The sequence below is a fragment of the Cupressus sempervirens genome, chromosome 2 (genome assembly GCF_028749045.1).
Source record: "Cupressus sempervirens isolate cs-2001-9-10 chromosome 2, ASM2874904v1, whole genome shotgun sequence".
NCBI lineage: Eukaryota > Viridiplantae > Streptophyta > Pinopsida > Cupressales > Cupressaceae > Cupressus > Cupressus sempervirens.
The window spans coordinates 404,258,821-404,272,966 of NC_143119.1; the positions used below are offsets into that span (position 1 = coordinate 404,258,821).

Below are 14,146 nucleotides of genomic sequence, written 5' to 3' on the forward strand. Positions count from 1 at the left end.
TCAAATCCTTGTTTTCAAAATTATTTTTTCATGATTTTTTGCTTAAAAGAGCCCTGGTTCGTGTAGGTCTTTTTTCATCCATCTGCAACTCACAATTTTTTGTTGCTAAAAATTGCATCTGATTTTTTGATGCTAAAAATCGCGTTTGATATTTTGTTCAAATTCGGGTCTACTATTTGCTCAAAAATGTGTTTGATTTTTGCTCCAAATTGCGTCTGCAAAACGTTTGGACAACTACACCAACCTCCTACCTCTGCCACAACCTTAGATCTTTGCAATCCACCATTTTTTTTAGTCCAATTCTAATTTTTTTTGGCCTAAATCTGCCATTGTTGGTTGACTAGGGTTTTTTGTTTGAAAAACCTAATTTTTGGGCTCGATTTTTTTTTGATTATGGATTCTTGGTGGGTTTTTTGAGAGCTCAACTAGGTTGTCGTTAGATTTTCCATGTGCCTCGATTTTTGTGCCTCAAATTTCAATCCCGCTGATTCGAAAATCAACAACTTATTCTTTCTAGGGCTTTTTGAGCTCTCTTCTGGGAACCCCTTCAATTTTTTTGAGTCTTCCATTTTTTGCCTCGAGGTACGTGCCTTAACACATTTTCATGCTTTTCATTGAAAAAGGTGCTATGGCATCTCTGACTAATATTTTGTTGGAGAGAAATTCAAAATTTAATGGTCAGAATTATGGCACTTGGAAGCAACAAATAATAACAATTTTTGAATATTGGAATACTGATCAGATTGTTCTGGGTGTTACACATCGTTCGACTCCCCTTGGTACCGAACAAGATACATGGGATCTGAATAATTGGGAGGTGGTGATACTTCTCAAATTATCTGTAGCAGATGATCAACTCTCTTAGATTCTATCCGGCAAGATAGCTGCCGAGATATGGGCTCATCTCAAGAATCTTCATGAGACTTCTGACAAAAGCAGAGCTTTTTTTTGAAGAACACTCTGTTTTCTATTATCATGGATGAGCGAATATCACTCTAGGCTCACCTGAATAGGATTTAGGAAATCCGTGATCAACTGCTTACCATTGGGTGCAAGATGGACGAAGAGGACATTGTGGTCATCGCTCTTAGGAGTTTACCCAAGTTCTATGAGCATTTTATTGAGATTCTCAACATCACTTCTTTTGATGTTGATCTGAAGTTCACAGATCTTTGCACACTTCTGCTTCAACAAGATTAGTGGAAATAACAGTTCAGTAGCAACTCCACCTCCACCTCCACAGAGAAAGCCTTTGCTGCTAAATCCTTTCAAAAGGATAAAGGCAAGTCTCAATAGTCTTCTCAGCGGAAATCCTTTGCTCCAGCTTCAGAAGGCTTTTGGAAGAAGAACATTCAATGCAACTATTGTCACAAGTTTGATCACATGAAGGTTGAATGTCGGAAATGCTTAGTTGCCCAATCTAAGCAATCAGGTTTGCAACCCAAAGCAAACAGTGCAGAGTACACTAAGCAGACTTAGTCTATTGTTGCAGTGGGTCTTGAGGATCATGGTCTTTATGACTTACTGATTTTGGTGATTCTTAGGACTTAGCTATGGCTGTTCGATGGTCTTTTGTTAACACACTTTGGCATTAGTAGTATGGGCACTTAAATGTGCATTATCTCTATCAACTTGCTCGGGAAGAGCTTGTCCTTGGATTGCAAGAGATTCATACTGAACAACTTGGAGTTTGTGATGTATGCCACCCTAGGAAGCTACATCTCACACCTTTCACCAGTGGCGATTCATGGCAACCTACTCTGGTACTTCATCTTGTTCATGCTGATATCTACAGCCCTATGGCCACTCCTGTTCTTGGGTCCAGGTATTTTCTATTGATTGTTGATGATTTCAGTCGAAAAATGTGGGTATACTTTCTTAAAAAGAAATAAGATGCATTTCCTATATTTTAGAAGTTTAAACCTTTAGTTGAAAAAGACTCTAGGAAATCTATTATTACTCTTAGGTTAGACAATGGGGGGGAATCTTGTTCTAATGAATTCTCTAGCTTCTTGGATACTTAGGCATCAAACGCCAGTTAACCACACCCCACGCACCACAACAAAACAATGTAGGTGAACGTCGGAATAGAACAATCACCGAGATGTCTTGATCCATGCTCGAACACACATGTTCCGAAGAAGTTTTGGGCATAAGTAGTTAGTTAACACTGGAGTTTATCTTTTGAACCGGTCACCCATAATGGCGGTCAAAGGTAAGACTTCGAAAGAGGCGTGGTTAGGTCGCAAGCCCAGAATCAGTCACCTCAAAGGTTTTGGCTCCCTTGCGTCATGCACCAAGTTAGATGCCAAGAGTCAAAAACTCATTCTTGCTGTACAAAATAGTTTTCACGATGCCAAGAGTCAAAAACTCATTCTTGCTATACAAAATAGTTTTCACGAAGCCTATTGCTTGATCGACACTGAGACATCTAGTCTCCTATACAGTCGTGATGTAGTCGTTGATGAGCAACTAGGACAATTCGTGCCTGTTTCTCCTATTCTTGATCCAACAGTTCAGCCTTTGAAGGCTCATGATTTGGGAGTTAGACTTCCATTAGGTCCACTTGATGGGAAGGCTCTAGTAGCTCCTATAGCTCCAGTTAATTCTAGTGATCCCTGTACAGACACCTCTCGCTTCTCTTGCAGGATCACCTAGATTTGTAGATGCTTCACTTGAGTTTGATCCGGATTCTTCTGATGAGGAATCTGATCATAAAGCATCTGCTGATACTAATGTTGGTCATTCTACTCTCTAGCCTAAGTGGTGGGCTAAGACACTTGCCGATCTTCGTGATGATGAGCTCATTGATGGGCGATGTGCTCAGAAAAAGAGCAAACCTACAGAGTCTGTTAACTTTTCTCTCATGGCCATCATTCATAGTGTGTTTGGACCTCAAACATATTTCGAGGCTAAAGGAATTCCAGAGTGAGAACAGTCCATGACATCTAAAACCAAAGTCTGTTGAAGAATAACACCTAGGTCCTTTCTGATCTTCCATCAAGGAAGAAACCCATTGGCTGCAAATCAAATACAAATGTGATGGTACTTTGGATAAGTACAAAGCTCGTTTAGTTGCAAAGGGCTTTTCTCAATGCTAGGGCATTGATTATGAGACCTTTTCTCCTACTGCAAAGATCAGCACAATTAGATTAGTCCTAGCCATGGCAACACAGTTTGGTTGGAAGATCCATTTGATGGATGTAAAGAGTGCTTTAATGATGATCTACAAGAAGAGGTCTACATGACGCAACCTCTTGGTTTCAATGTTGCTTATAAAGAACATCAGGTTCTCAAATTGGTGAAAACTCTCTATGGCTTAAAGCAAGCCCCTAGGGCATGGTACACGAAAATTGATAAGTACCTCAGTGATTAAGGCTTCCAAAGGAGTTCTTCAGAATCAAATGTGTACATCAAGACTATTGACAGTGACATCATCCTTTTGGTTATTTATGTGGATGATTTGATCATCACTTGCAGTTCGGCACCTATGATTCAGGGAGTCAAACATAATTTATTATAGTTTTTTGATATGTTTGACCTTGGGCTCATGCACTATTGCCTATGTGTTGAGGTTTTGCGATAGTCTTCTTGTATATTCATCTCTCAATCCAAATATGCTGGGGCTTTGTTAGACAAATTCCGTATGCAGAATTGCAAGCCTGCATCTACAACCATGGAGAAAGGTCTCAAGCTATTAGCCAAGTCTGGCTCTCCTCCCATTGATGATATTGCATATAGGCAACTAGTACGCAACCTCATCTACCTCTTTGCTACTAGGCCTGACATTAGCTTCATAGTCAGCTACATCTCACGTTATATGACAGCACGCAAGATTGATCATTGGATGCCAACAAAGCATGTGCTTTGTTATGTGAAGGGCACTTCTGATTATGGACTTTTTTACTCTCGAAGTTCTAATCCTAGTCTCATTGGGTTCACATATTTAGATAGGGAAGGCTCTGTTGATGATAAAAAGTCAACTTCTGGATATGTGTTTAGTTTGGGATCAGGTGCCATCACATGGACTGGTAAGAAGCACTAGGCAGTTTCTCTCTCCTTTACAGAGGGACTGCTAAGGCAGAATGTGAAGTTGTTTGGCTTCATCAGCTGCTTGGGGATATGCAGATGTCACCAACAAGACTGACCACTTTGTTGATAACAAAGGCGTTATCAAATTAGCACGAAATCCAGTTTTCCATGAACAAACCAAGCATGTGGATGTTCATTGTCTTTACATACGACAACTGGTTGAAGACGGGACAATAGACTTGCAGTATGTTCCTACAACGGATCAGAGTGCAGGCATTCTCACCAAGCCTCTTTGTCCTAATAAGTTTGTCAAATTTAGAGGACAGCTTGGTTTTGTGGATAGATTATCCATCAAGGGAGGGTATTACGATAATAATTATCTATTTGAAATTAATTGTAAATATTAGAATGTTTCTAATATATAGTTAGGTTGTAGATAATTGTTTGTTTTTTTTCAGCTAGAATAGAAATTTTTTATTCTTTATGATCATTTCCTAAGGAAACATCATTTCATTCTTTTGTATATATTGACCTCTCAATCTCTGTTAATATCAAACAAATATTTACCAATTACTTCATAATAAAAATGAAGTATTCTCAATTTTGTTATTAGTAATTCCCTAAACATGTACTTTTGTCTAATATTTTCTTGGAAGAAGCTCCAAATAAAGGGCGTACCTTTTGTTTGATAGCTCAACCATAATAGCACAAGCAATTCCAGACAATGTCTGGTAAAAGAGCTTATTGAACCCATGGCATCATTCCTTGAAATTTCAAGGAAGTCTAAGTACTTGGATTCTACTTGTGGAGTTTCCACCTAGGTCACTAGCTTTTGCTCTGAATATTTTTATCTTAGGTTGTCAAACAGATTAGGCAGAGGAAATTGGTTCAATGCCATTACAAATATTCATGGTTATAATCTTCTGAGAAATTCAAAACTTTATAGTTCAGTTTTTTTATACAACTCTTCACATTAAACCAACTGTAGTTTTCTAGATAACTTAGTCCAGTGGGTTGGAATGTGTATTATTGAAAAGGATACGTCAAAACCAAAAATATATATTCCAAAGGCTCTCTCATTCGTAATCATAGGTTATTCAAAAGTGAGAAATGATCATACACATGTTTTGAGTTGACCATGATGGCTTGGAGTGTCCTTAGCATATCAAGGAGTTTTTAAAATCTATTTATTATTTAGATTGATTGCCCTTTTGTATCAATTGAAGCAACTCTCTATGCAATTGTTTCCTTGATTTCTTTTTAACATTGGGAGGATGTATGCTTGATGCTTCATTTTCCTTATGATAATCTGCTCTATTAAACATTAACAGTGCAGTTTATTCTTTAATTGTTTCAGGACAGTGTTAGCGGAGTATTCAGGGGCTGTGCTTGGAGTTTTGTCAGCATTCTTGTATGGGCGAGGTGGTCAAATTTGGAAGAAGGTAGTGGAATGCTTGATGCTTTCTCTTCTTTAGATTAAATTTATGGCCTCTTATAGTCACAGTTTATCCAGCTTATTAAAGTTTGTGGGTATTCTTTTCCTAGCATTTATCTCTTATCTGCATATATCGACACTATGAATAGTATCCACACACTGCACACTTTGCAGCTATGGATTGTGCTTCCCTCTATTTACTGTTGTTTATCTTGAACTTTGTTTGCTAGTATTGGATAAAAACAAGAGAAGTTACATTCGCAGTAAGATACTTGTGCATCTGGAAATAAAAATCAGCATGATGTACATGATATACCATGTTATGCTTTATACACAGAGGACTATATCCATTGTTTCCAGAGACTTCATTAAAATAATAAAAGAAAAATCTCCATAAAATTGACAAGCAACTTCATGGCTGTGAGTAATAGGTTGGTAGTTATGCCATCATAACTGAAGGACTCAATACGTTACTAATAATTTGCCTACTAATTGTAGTTTGGTCACAAAACATATCTAATAACACTTTTTGCTTCCAGTAACTTGGTTCATGTTTGGTACCCATGCTGCAACAACTCATCATTCTATTTTTATCATCTTTGCAATATAAAGATGTAAATACAATGTCTTCAACACGTTTTACTCACCTAGATCCCAGAGTGGGCAAGTTGAGAGCTTATGGTGCCACCGAGTACACAGGTAATCTAAATAAATCTAATTACAAAATGATATGTTGTAATATCCTCTTCTTTGACTTAGGTGTTTGAGAAAATGTCATATTTTTTTATCTTTGCAATATAAAGATGTAAATACAATGTCTTCAACACGTTTTACTCACCTAGATCCCAGAGTGGGCAAGTTGAGAGCTTATGGTGCCACCAAGTACATAGGTAATCTAAACAAATCTAATTACAAAATGATATGGTGTAATATCCCCTTCTTTGTCTTAGGCGTTTGAGAAAATGTCATAAGCATATTTTATATTAATAAACTAATTCAAACAAGAGTTTTTTAATTAATTAAATTAAGTTACTTTAAGTTTTTGATTAAGTAAAACAGGTTTTTTACAGGGGTTCCTGAAACCCACCAGTTAATAACATAAAATAAACTAACAGTTCAGGTCTAGCTACTAAGCAACAGAAAAAACAACAGGCCAGGCCCGACCAACAAACGAAAGCAAAAACCAAAAGGCCAAAAGCCAGGGAAACAACAAAAACTAGGAAGAGCGATTAGGGAACGAGATCTTTAGCCCGCTCCTGTTTCTTTAACTCCATCTCTTCCTTGGCCTCCACCTCGTCGATCTTTGAGTGACTGTCGTCCTGAAAAGCCTGCTCATCCCGTTTTCTCTTTTCCACTCTGCTCTTTCTACTCGGGCTCTCCTCCTGCAAGGATTCCTCCTCCTCAATCACCCTAGTCCCGTCAATGTCCTTTTCCTCCTTACCCTTTCTATTCTCCTCCATCCCGTGTAGCTGAATGATGTTATCGTTTAGACCTTTTATGATGTTAAGGCTCTGATTAGCCGAGCTGTGAAGCTTAGTTTCCATCCTTTTAATCATTAAGTTACTTTAAGTTGTTGCAGGTGAATTTATTTAATTAAGTGACTAAGTTAAAATATTGAAATACAGCAAAATCACTTTATGGGGCAAAAGTACTTATTTGATCAAAGGTGACTTCAAAATATAACTTCTCAAAAGTTCCCATGGAAGTTATAACAGAGGAATGAAGGGCTTATTTGCACATCTAGTTTGGATTGCATGTTTAATTACAAACTTGTAATGTCCCCTTCCTAACCTGTTCAAAATGGTGGACAACTAGCCCATCTAGCGGGTCCTTGTAGGCTAATCATTTGAAATTAGGGAACTTTGACAGGTAGTTTATCCAGCAGAATGGTAGCATCAAATGTTTACTTGAGCTCCGACAGTTTTTATGAGTGTAACACTCTTTTTTGGTATGGTTTTGGTTTAGTTCTCCAATGCTTGCTATGTCTACAAAATTAGTTTCAGGCTTTAGCTGAGCCAGTTGGTAGGGTTACTTGTAATGTCCCCATTTTTGGCTGACCTCGTGTAGCGTGCCGGATTTGCCTATCCTTGACTCTCGTAGGCAAATGGTGTGGAGAGAGAGTCAATTCTGCGGATCAGATGGTCATATTTTGCTCTTGAAGAAGTGTTAAGAGGTTATATTTCATTATTATGTGTTATCGGGGCCTACATGTTATAATTTTAAGTTGAGTTGCACTTTTTATTTTATAAAATTACTTTATTATAAAAAGTGCATCATAATGAGGTTTTATAAAGGATGTTTCTAGAAGTTCTAGCAACTTCTTAGAAAAAGTGAATAAATAGAGGGCTGGGCCTCTCATTTGGACATGCTTGGATTTGAGATTTCTTCTACTTCTACCATTGTGGAGCAATTTGTAGTCTCTTGGGTCTGCAAATACTATTCGATCTTTGGGAACGAATCACTCCACTAGATTGGCATAACTGAGGTAGTGAAATATCTACTGAAGGGTTGCATAATTGGAGTTGGTATTCAGCCATCTCATTGGAACTTCATTGAGAAATTGTTTGAAGGGTTTATTTTGGTTGGAATAATGGTTTTAGATTTACCCTAGCATTGGTGAAGCGTTTGGTAGGGGTTTGAAGACAAAATTTGTGCATTTTCAGAATTGTCAAATCAGGGTTTGGAACCACATAATTGCTCATATCTTCTCAACCCCTTGGAGTTATTTTTTATGGTTTGGTAGGGTTACTACCTAACCCTAGGCGCCCATATTCCTTGCATTTGGGGGTCCCAAAACCCCAGCATTATTTTTATATAGGGGCCGTACATGCTGGCTTGGGTACGGCCTTGCCAGTAGAATCAGCAGCAGCAATTTGGGGGTTCGTTTGGGGGCTGTTTGTGGAGGATTTAGTGTCTTTGGCAGCGGTTTACATCAGACATCTCCAGCAGCAATACCAGGTGCACATATTGAGGTTTTTGATTGTCAAAGGTGTTGCATACAAATAGTTGAACAGTCAGCACTGTCATTGCATTGTTGGTTATCTCCAGTTATTAGTTGCTGTTGTAAACCAGTCATCTATCATATAATCTGAACTGGGTTATTGTCATGTCATAGCATTGCATTGTCAAGGGTTTGATGTATTAGAAGTGCATAGTTGTGACAGTCCCCTAAATCTGATATTGTAAAATCAGTCATTAATGTAGATGCACAGCTCAGTCCATTATAATCAGTTGTAATCAGATTTGCATGCATTGATAGGATTGAATATGAAGGTTTATATGTTGTCATCAATCTATATTCATATGCATATGTATTAGACACCACAGTCCGTATATTCTGAAAGTATCAAATCTGCGAGTTTCCATATTCTGAATATTGTTATTGGTACTGTTATTGTTCATTACATTACATTTCGATATTGGCATTGTACTTTGTGGTTTTGTTGCACAACAATTAGCCCTATTCGCAGCTCTATTCAGTTACATGCCAAGTGTTTGACAAATTGTCTCAGTTCAGTTTGAGGGTTTTAGTGGCCTTAATAGTAAGGGTCATTACAGTGGTATCAGAGCTATAATTCCTGCAATCCTGTGGAGGTCTTATAGGGATTTTGGAACAGCTAGATAGAGAGAAAAATGTTTGAGAAAATGAAGGCCGGTCCAGATCAGGGAAAGGAAAGATTCTTACAGTTATTAAACACCTTAGCACAGGGACAACGATCAGCAGAGCAGAGGACACAGGAACAGAGTAAGAGATTGGAGCTTATGATGCAGATGATGGCTCGTCAAATGGGGTTGAACGCTAACATAGGTGGAGGAAATAATCAGAATGGTAATAATCAAAATGGTAACAATCAGAATGGGAATAATCAGGATGGGACACATAATGGAGGTGAACAAGTTGGGAACAATTTTGGTCATGCATCCCAGCAAGCTAGGACAGTGAGTTCGAGGCCCATGATTCCCACATTTCCTCCTAGAGCTCCAGAGCAGCCCGTACCTGAGCCCCAGATCACTGATATACAGGACCAGTTGAGGAGAGACTGGGAAGCCGGAGGTCCAGATTTTATTGCTGCAATTACCTTTAGGGAGTATATGGATGTGCGGATGAAGCATATGCCACGTGGACATGACAGGAACCAGAGCTATGAGCTACAGAAGAAAGTAGGGAAACTTCAGTTACCATATTATGATGGCTCGGGGAAGTCTACAGCAAGAGCTTGGGTTCAAAAGCTTGACACATACTTTCAATTGCACCCTATGCCTGAGGAAGAAGCTATTAAGTATGCAGCAATTCATCTGGATGGGTTAGCACACAAGTGGTGGCATCATGGTATGGTTACTATGGGTCATGCACACATTACCTCATATGTGGAGTTTAAGGAGAGACTGATTGAACATTTTGATAGGCCTAAGGATCGTACCTTCCCTATGACAGGCAGAAACTTGTATGAGGAGTTTAATAGACATACTGATTCGATACAGGGAGACATTAGCACATCTTCAGGTAATGGTTTATCTGCATCATCTTCACAAGGAGAAGGGGTTACAGATGTTGTGCAGGTTGAGCCAGTAGTATTAGAAGGTGATATCACAAGTACACCAGATTGTGTGATTGACACAGATAGTGATTCCAGTACAGTTGGGCTGGATGAAGTTACAACAGTTGAGGATACTGTCATGTTTGAGGATAGTACAGTTGATCAGATAGTGAGCATTCAGGACTTTGCAGAACATGAGTATCAAGCACAGTTGGATGCTTCTTCACATGAGATAGAGGCTAGTAGCTCTTCACTTGGTTTGGCAAGCTAGCTGAAGACAAGGGACAAGGATATTGTCGCGGCTTTATCTCATCATGACAGGATGTGTGGATTGATTGAGAATCACATTTGGATGATTCAATTGCAGGAGAGATAGAATGGAGTCACAACAGGTTCTTCTTGTGACGACTTACAGCAGATCAAGGAAGGCATGGAGGCAATGAAGGTAAGTTACATACACCTACTGTCAGATCGCGATCATCTCCTTAATCTTGCAGGCATCTATTTAGATGCATTGAAGAAGAAGGAGGAGGAGGTTGACCGGTTTTCTCATGAGCTGGAGGATACTCGAAATTCCTTGGTGTGTATTCAGTTGGCTCTCTAGGATTCTAAGAGACATGTGGTCGAGCGTTGTCTTGAGGTGAGCTCAGTTCGGGAGTTAGCGCGTATAGCAGGGACTCAGATTCCTTTTACAGTCAGATCACATGTTGATGATTTCTCAGAGATGATAGAGTTTACAGGAGAGTCCCAGGATCTGAGTATTACAGATGATAGCTATTCTGAGGTTACTCCCTTGGACAATGTACCAGGGATAGAGTATAGGAGTTCGACCAATCAGCACAATCATGTGTCTAGTCAGCTGAGAGTTGGCAAGTGAGACATTTCTATCGCTTGCGAGCATTTCGATGCTGCTCGTCAGTTGTTAGCAGTTTATGGATGGGGTTCTCCTACTAGTGATGAGCAGGGAGGTAGTTATCTTTCTTTGACAGAAATCCACTCTTTATGGGAGGCTATCCGGATTTTGAGACAGGATTATATGCAGTTGGTAGCTGACAGAGATCATCTTATAGAGTGGGGCAGTACAACATACGAGGCATTAGTAGTCAAGGAAGAGGAGGTGAGCGAGCTTACTCAGCAGCTCGAGGTGACTTCTGAGATCCTTGAGAGAACACAGTTGGCTTTCAAGGAGTCATAGTTTTGTTTGGCTGAGGTAACCATGGAGTTAGGGCGACTGCAGTCTTTACCAGTTTCTATACAGTCCTAGACAATGGTGTCTAGTGATCCGAGGATGTCCACGGTTGAGATTGCCAGAGACAATGGAGATGGGAATGCATCCATCCTAGATACTAGTAGTGGCATATCTTGTTCCCTTCCACTAGAGTCAAGCTCGGTTGAATTGGGTGTTGCAGTTGAGCATTGTAGTCCGCTCGACATGATGGTGATCTCTACTACTGATGGCGTGGAGACTTGTGATATTGTACCAGAGATCATGTTTGATTCTGAGGAGTCGGTAGTTGGCATGGTTCCTATCAGTAGTACTACTCCTTTGGAGGTGTCTTCGGAGGTAGTGGCGAGTTCGGGCGTGGTTAGTGATCAGTTGCAATTAGTTTCATCGGGATTGCAGTCTGAGCCACTGACTGAGGTTGGCGCATTTTATTGGCCTTACACTGTGAAGTATGCTCATCAGGTTACCTTTGATGACTATGTTGATGAGATGATGATACGTAGATGTACTTTGGTTTCTAGTGTTGGTCATCAGTTTTGGAATGGTTTGACTCCACCTGTAGAGAGTTGTGAGGCATATGACGTGGTGTTGGGTTTGGCGAGTGACAGCTGGATGGTTCATGATTAGGAGATTGGGGGTGATACTGCTGTTGTTGATGATTCAGCCGTAGTTCTTGTTTTCACTCCCTTGGCTATGCCATCTTCTCACTTAGCTAATGACCAGTCACAGTTGGTTGCATTATGTTTGCAGGATGAGTTGGTTGGTTCTTTTTATTGGCATTATATTTCAGAGTATATTCATCGGATTGCTTTTGATTCATGTATTCAGGAGTTGTTGGCAAATAGATTTGGTTTGAGTGATTGCTATCTATTGTGTGATGCCTATTGGCCGTCAACGGGGCATGGGAGTTATGGTGATGCCAGCATGGCTGGTGATCTGCAGAGACATGTTGACTCCAGTTGGTGTACAGTGTGTGGATTCTCTGCACTTGGTGCAGTTTCATTTCGGAGTGTTCACCATTATTGCAGACATGGATTGTGCGCTCTATGTAGGCCAGTGGGATGTGTTGATGACATTTGCTATGTTGATAGTTTCAGTTGTCCTCTCTACTTGGGTTTTGATATTTTCAGAGTTAATGTTTCATGGGTTCCTAACTGTGGCAGTTATGGAGTTAGAGTTCAGTTGAGCAGTGGTTCACGATTCATTCATGGATTCCTCTTGGTTATTTTGCAAAGGATATTGCAGGAGCTTGTGTTGGTTGACTGCAGTACAGTTCATGACTTCATTTGGGATCCAAGTGGATTGACTGGGTTGTTGTTCAGCCATTGCTTGGGGACAAGCAATTTCAGGAAAGGGCGGATTGTAATGTCCCCATTTTTGGCTGACCTCGTGTAGCGTGCCGAATTTGCCTATCCTCGACTCTCGTAGGCAAATGGTGTGGAGAGAGAGTCAATTCTGCGGATTAGATGGTCATATTTTGCTCTTGAAGAAGTGTTAAGAGGTTATATTTCATTATTATGTGTTATCGGGGCCTACATGTTATAATTTTAAGTTGAGTTGCACTTTTTATTTTATAAAATTACTTTATTATAAAAAGTGCATCATAATGAGGTTTTATAAAGGATGTTTCTAGAAGTTCTAGCAACTTCTTAGAAAAAGTGAATAAATAGAGGGCTGGGCCTCTCATTTGGACATGCTTGGATTTGAGATTTCTTCTACTTCTTCCATTGTGGAGCAATTTGTAGTCTCTTGGGTCTGCAAATACTATTCGATCTTTGGGAACGAATCACTCCCCTAGATTGGCATAACTGAGGTAGTGAAATATCTACTGAAGGGTTGCATAATTGGAGTTGGTATTCAGCCATCTCATTGGAACTTCATTGAGAAATTGTTTGAAGGGTTTATTTTGGTTGGAATAAGGGTTTCAGATTTACCCTAGCATTGGTGAAGCGTTTGGCAGGGGTTTGAAGACAAAATTTGTGCATTTTCAGAATTGTCAAATCAGGGTTTGGAACCACATAATTGCTCATATCTTCTCAACCCCTTGGAGTTATTTTTTATGGTTTGGTAGGGTTACTACCTAACCCTAGGCGCCCATATTCCTTGCATTTGGGGGTCCCAAAACCCCAGCATTATTTTTATATAGGGGCCGTACATGCTGGCCTGGGTACGGCCTTGCCAGTAGAATCAGCAGCAGCAATTTGGGGGTTCGTTTGGGGGCTGTTTGTGGAGGATTTAGTGTCTTTGGCAGCGGTTTACATCAGACATCTCCAGCAGCAATACCAGGTGCACATATTGAGGTTTTTGATTGTCAAAGGTGTTGCATACAAATAGTTGAACAGTCAGCACTGTCATTGCATTGTTGGTTATCTCCAGTTATTAGTTGCTGTTGTAAACCAGTCATCTATCATATAATCTGAACTGGGTTATTGTCATGTCATAGCATTGCATTGTCAAGGGTTTGATGTATTAGAAGTGCATAGTTGTGACAGTCCCCTAAATCTGATATTGTAAAATCAGTCATTAATGTAGACGCACAGCTCAGTCCATTATAATCAGTTGTAATCAGATTTGCATGCATTGATAGGATTGAATATGAAGGTTTATATGTTGTCATCAATCTATATTCATATGCATATGTATTAGACACCACAGTCCTTATATTCTGAAAGTATCAAATCTGAGAGTTTCCATATTCTGAATATTGTTATTGGTACTGTTATTGTTCATTACATTACATTTCGATATTGGCATTGTACTTTGTGGTTTCGTTGCACAACAATTAGCCCTATTCGCAGCTCTATTCAGTTACATGCCAAGTGTTTGACAAATTGTCTCAGTTCAGTTTGAGGGTTTTAGTGGCCTTAATAGTAAGGGTCATTACATTACTATTTATAGATATGTTGGTGGGAGTAG

General features: G+C 39.6%; 1 protein-coding gene across 3 annotated transcripts in view; it reads left to right on the forward strand.

Annotated features, from left to right (window-relative positions):
* LOC149572837 (zinc transporter) overlaps positions 1–14,146 on the forward strand; it is a 148,549-nt gene that overhangs the window by 23,735 nt on the left and 110,668 nt on the right. For all 3 annotated transcript variants that reach the window (XR_016359985.1, XR_016359986.1, XM_089813912.1), the window contains exon 4: positions 5,390–5,474. Coding sequence is in view for 1 of the 3 variants with exons in the window: in XM_089813912.1 (XP_089670038.1) it covers positions 5,390–5,474 (85 nt within the window). In the remaining 2 variants the exon portion in view is untranslated. The remainder of the gene's footprint in view (positions 1–5,389; positions 5,475–14,146) is intronic.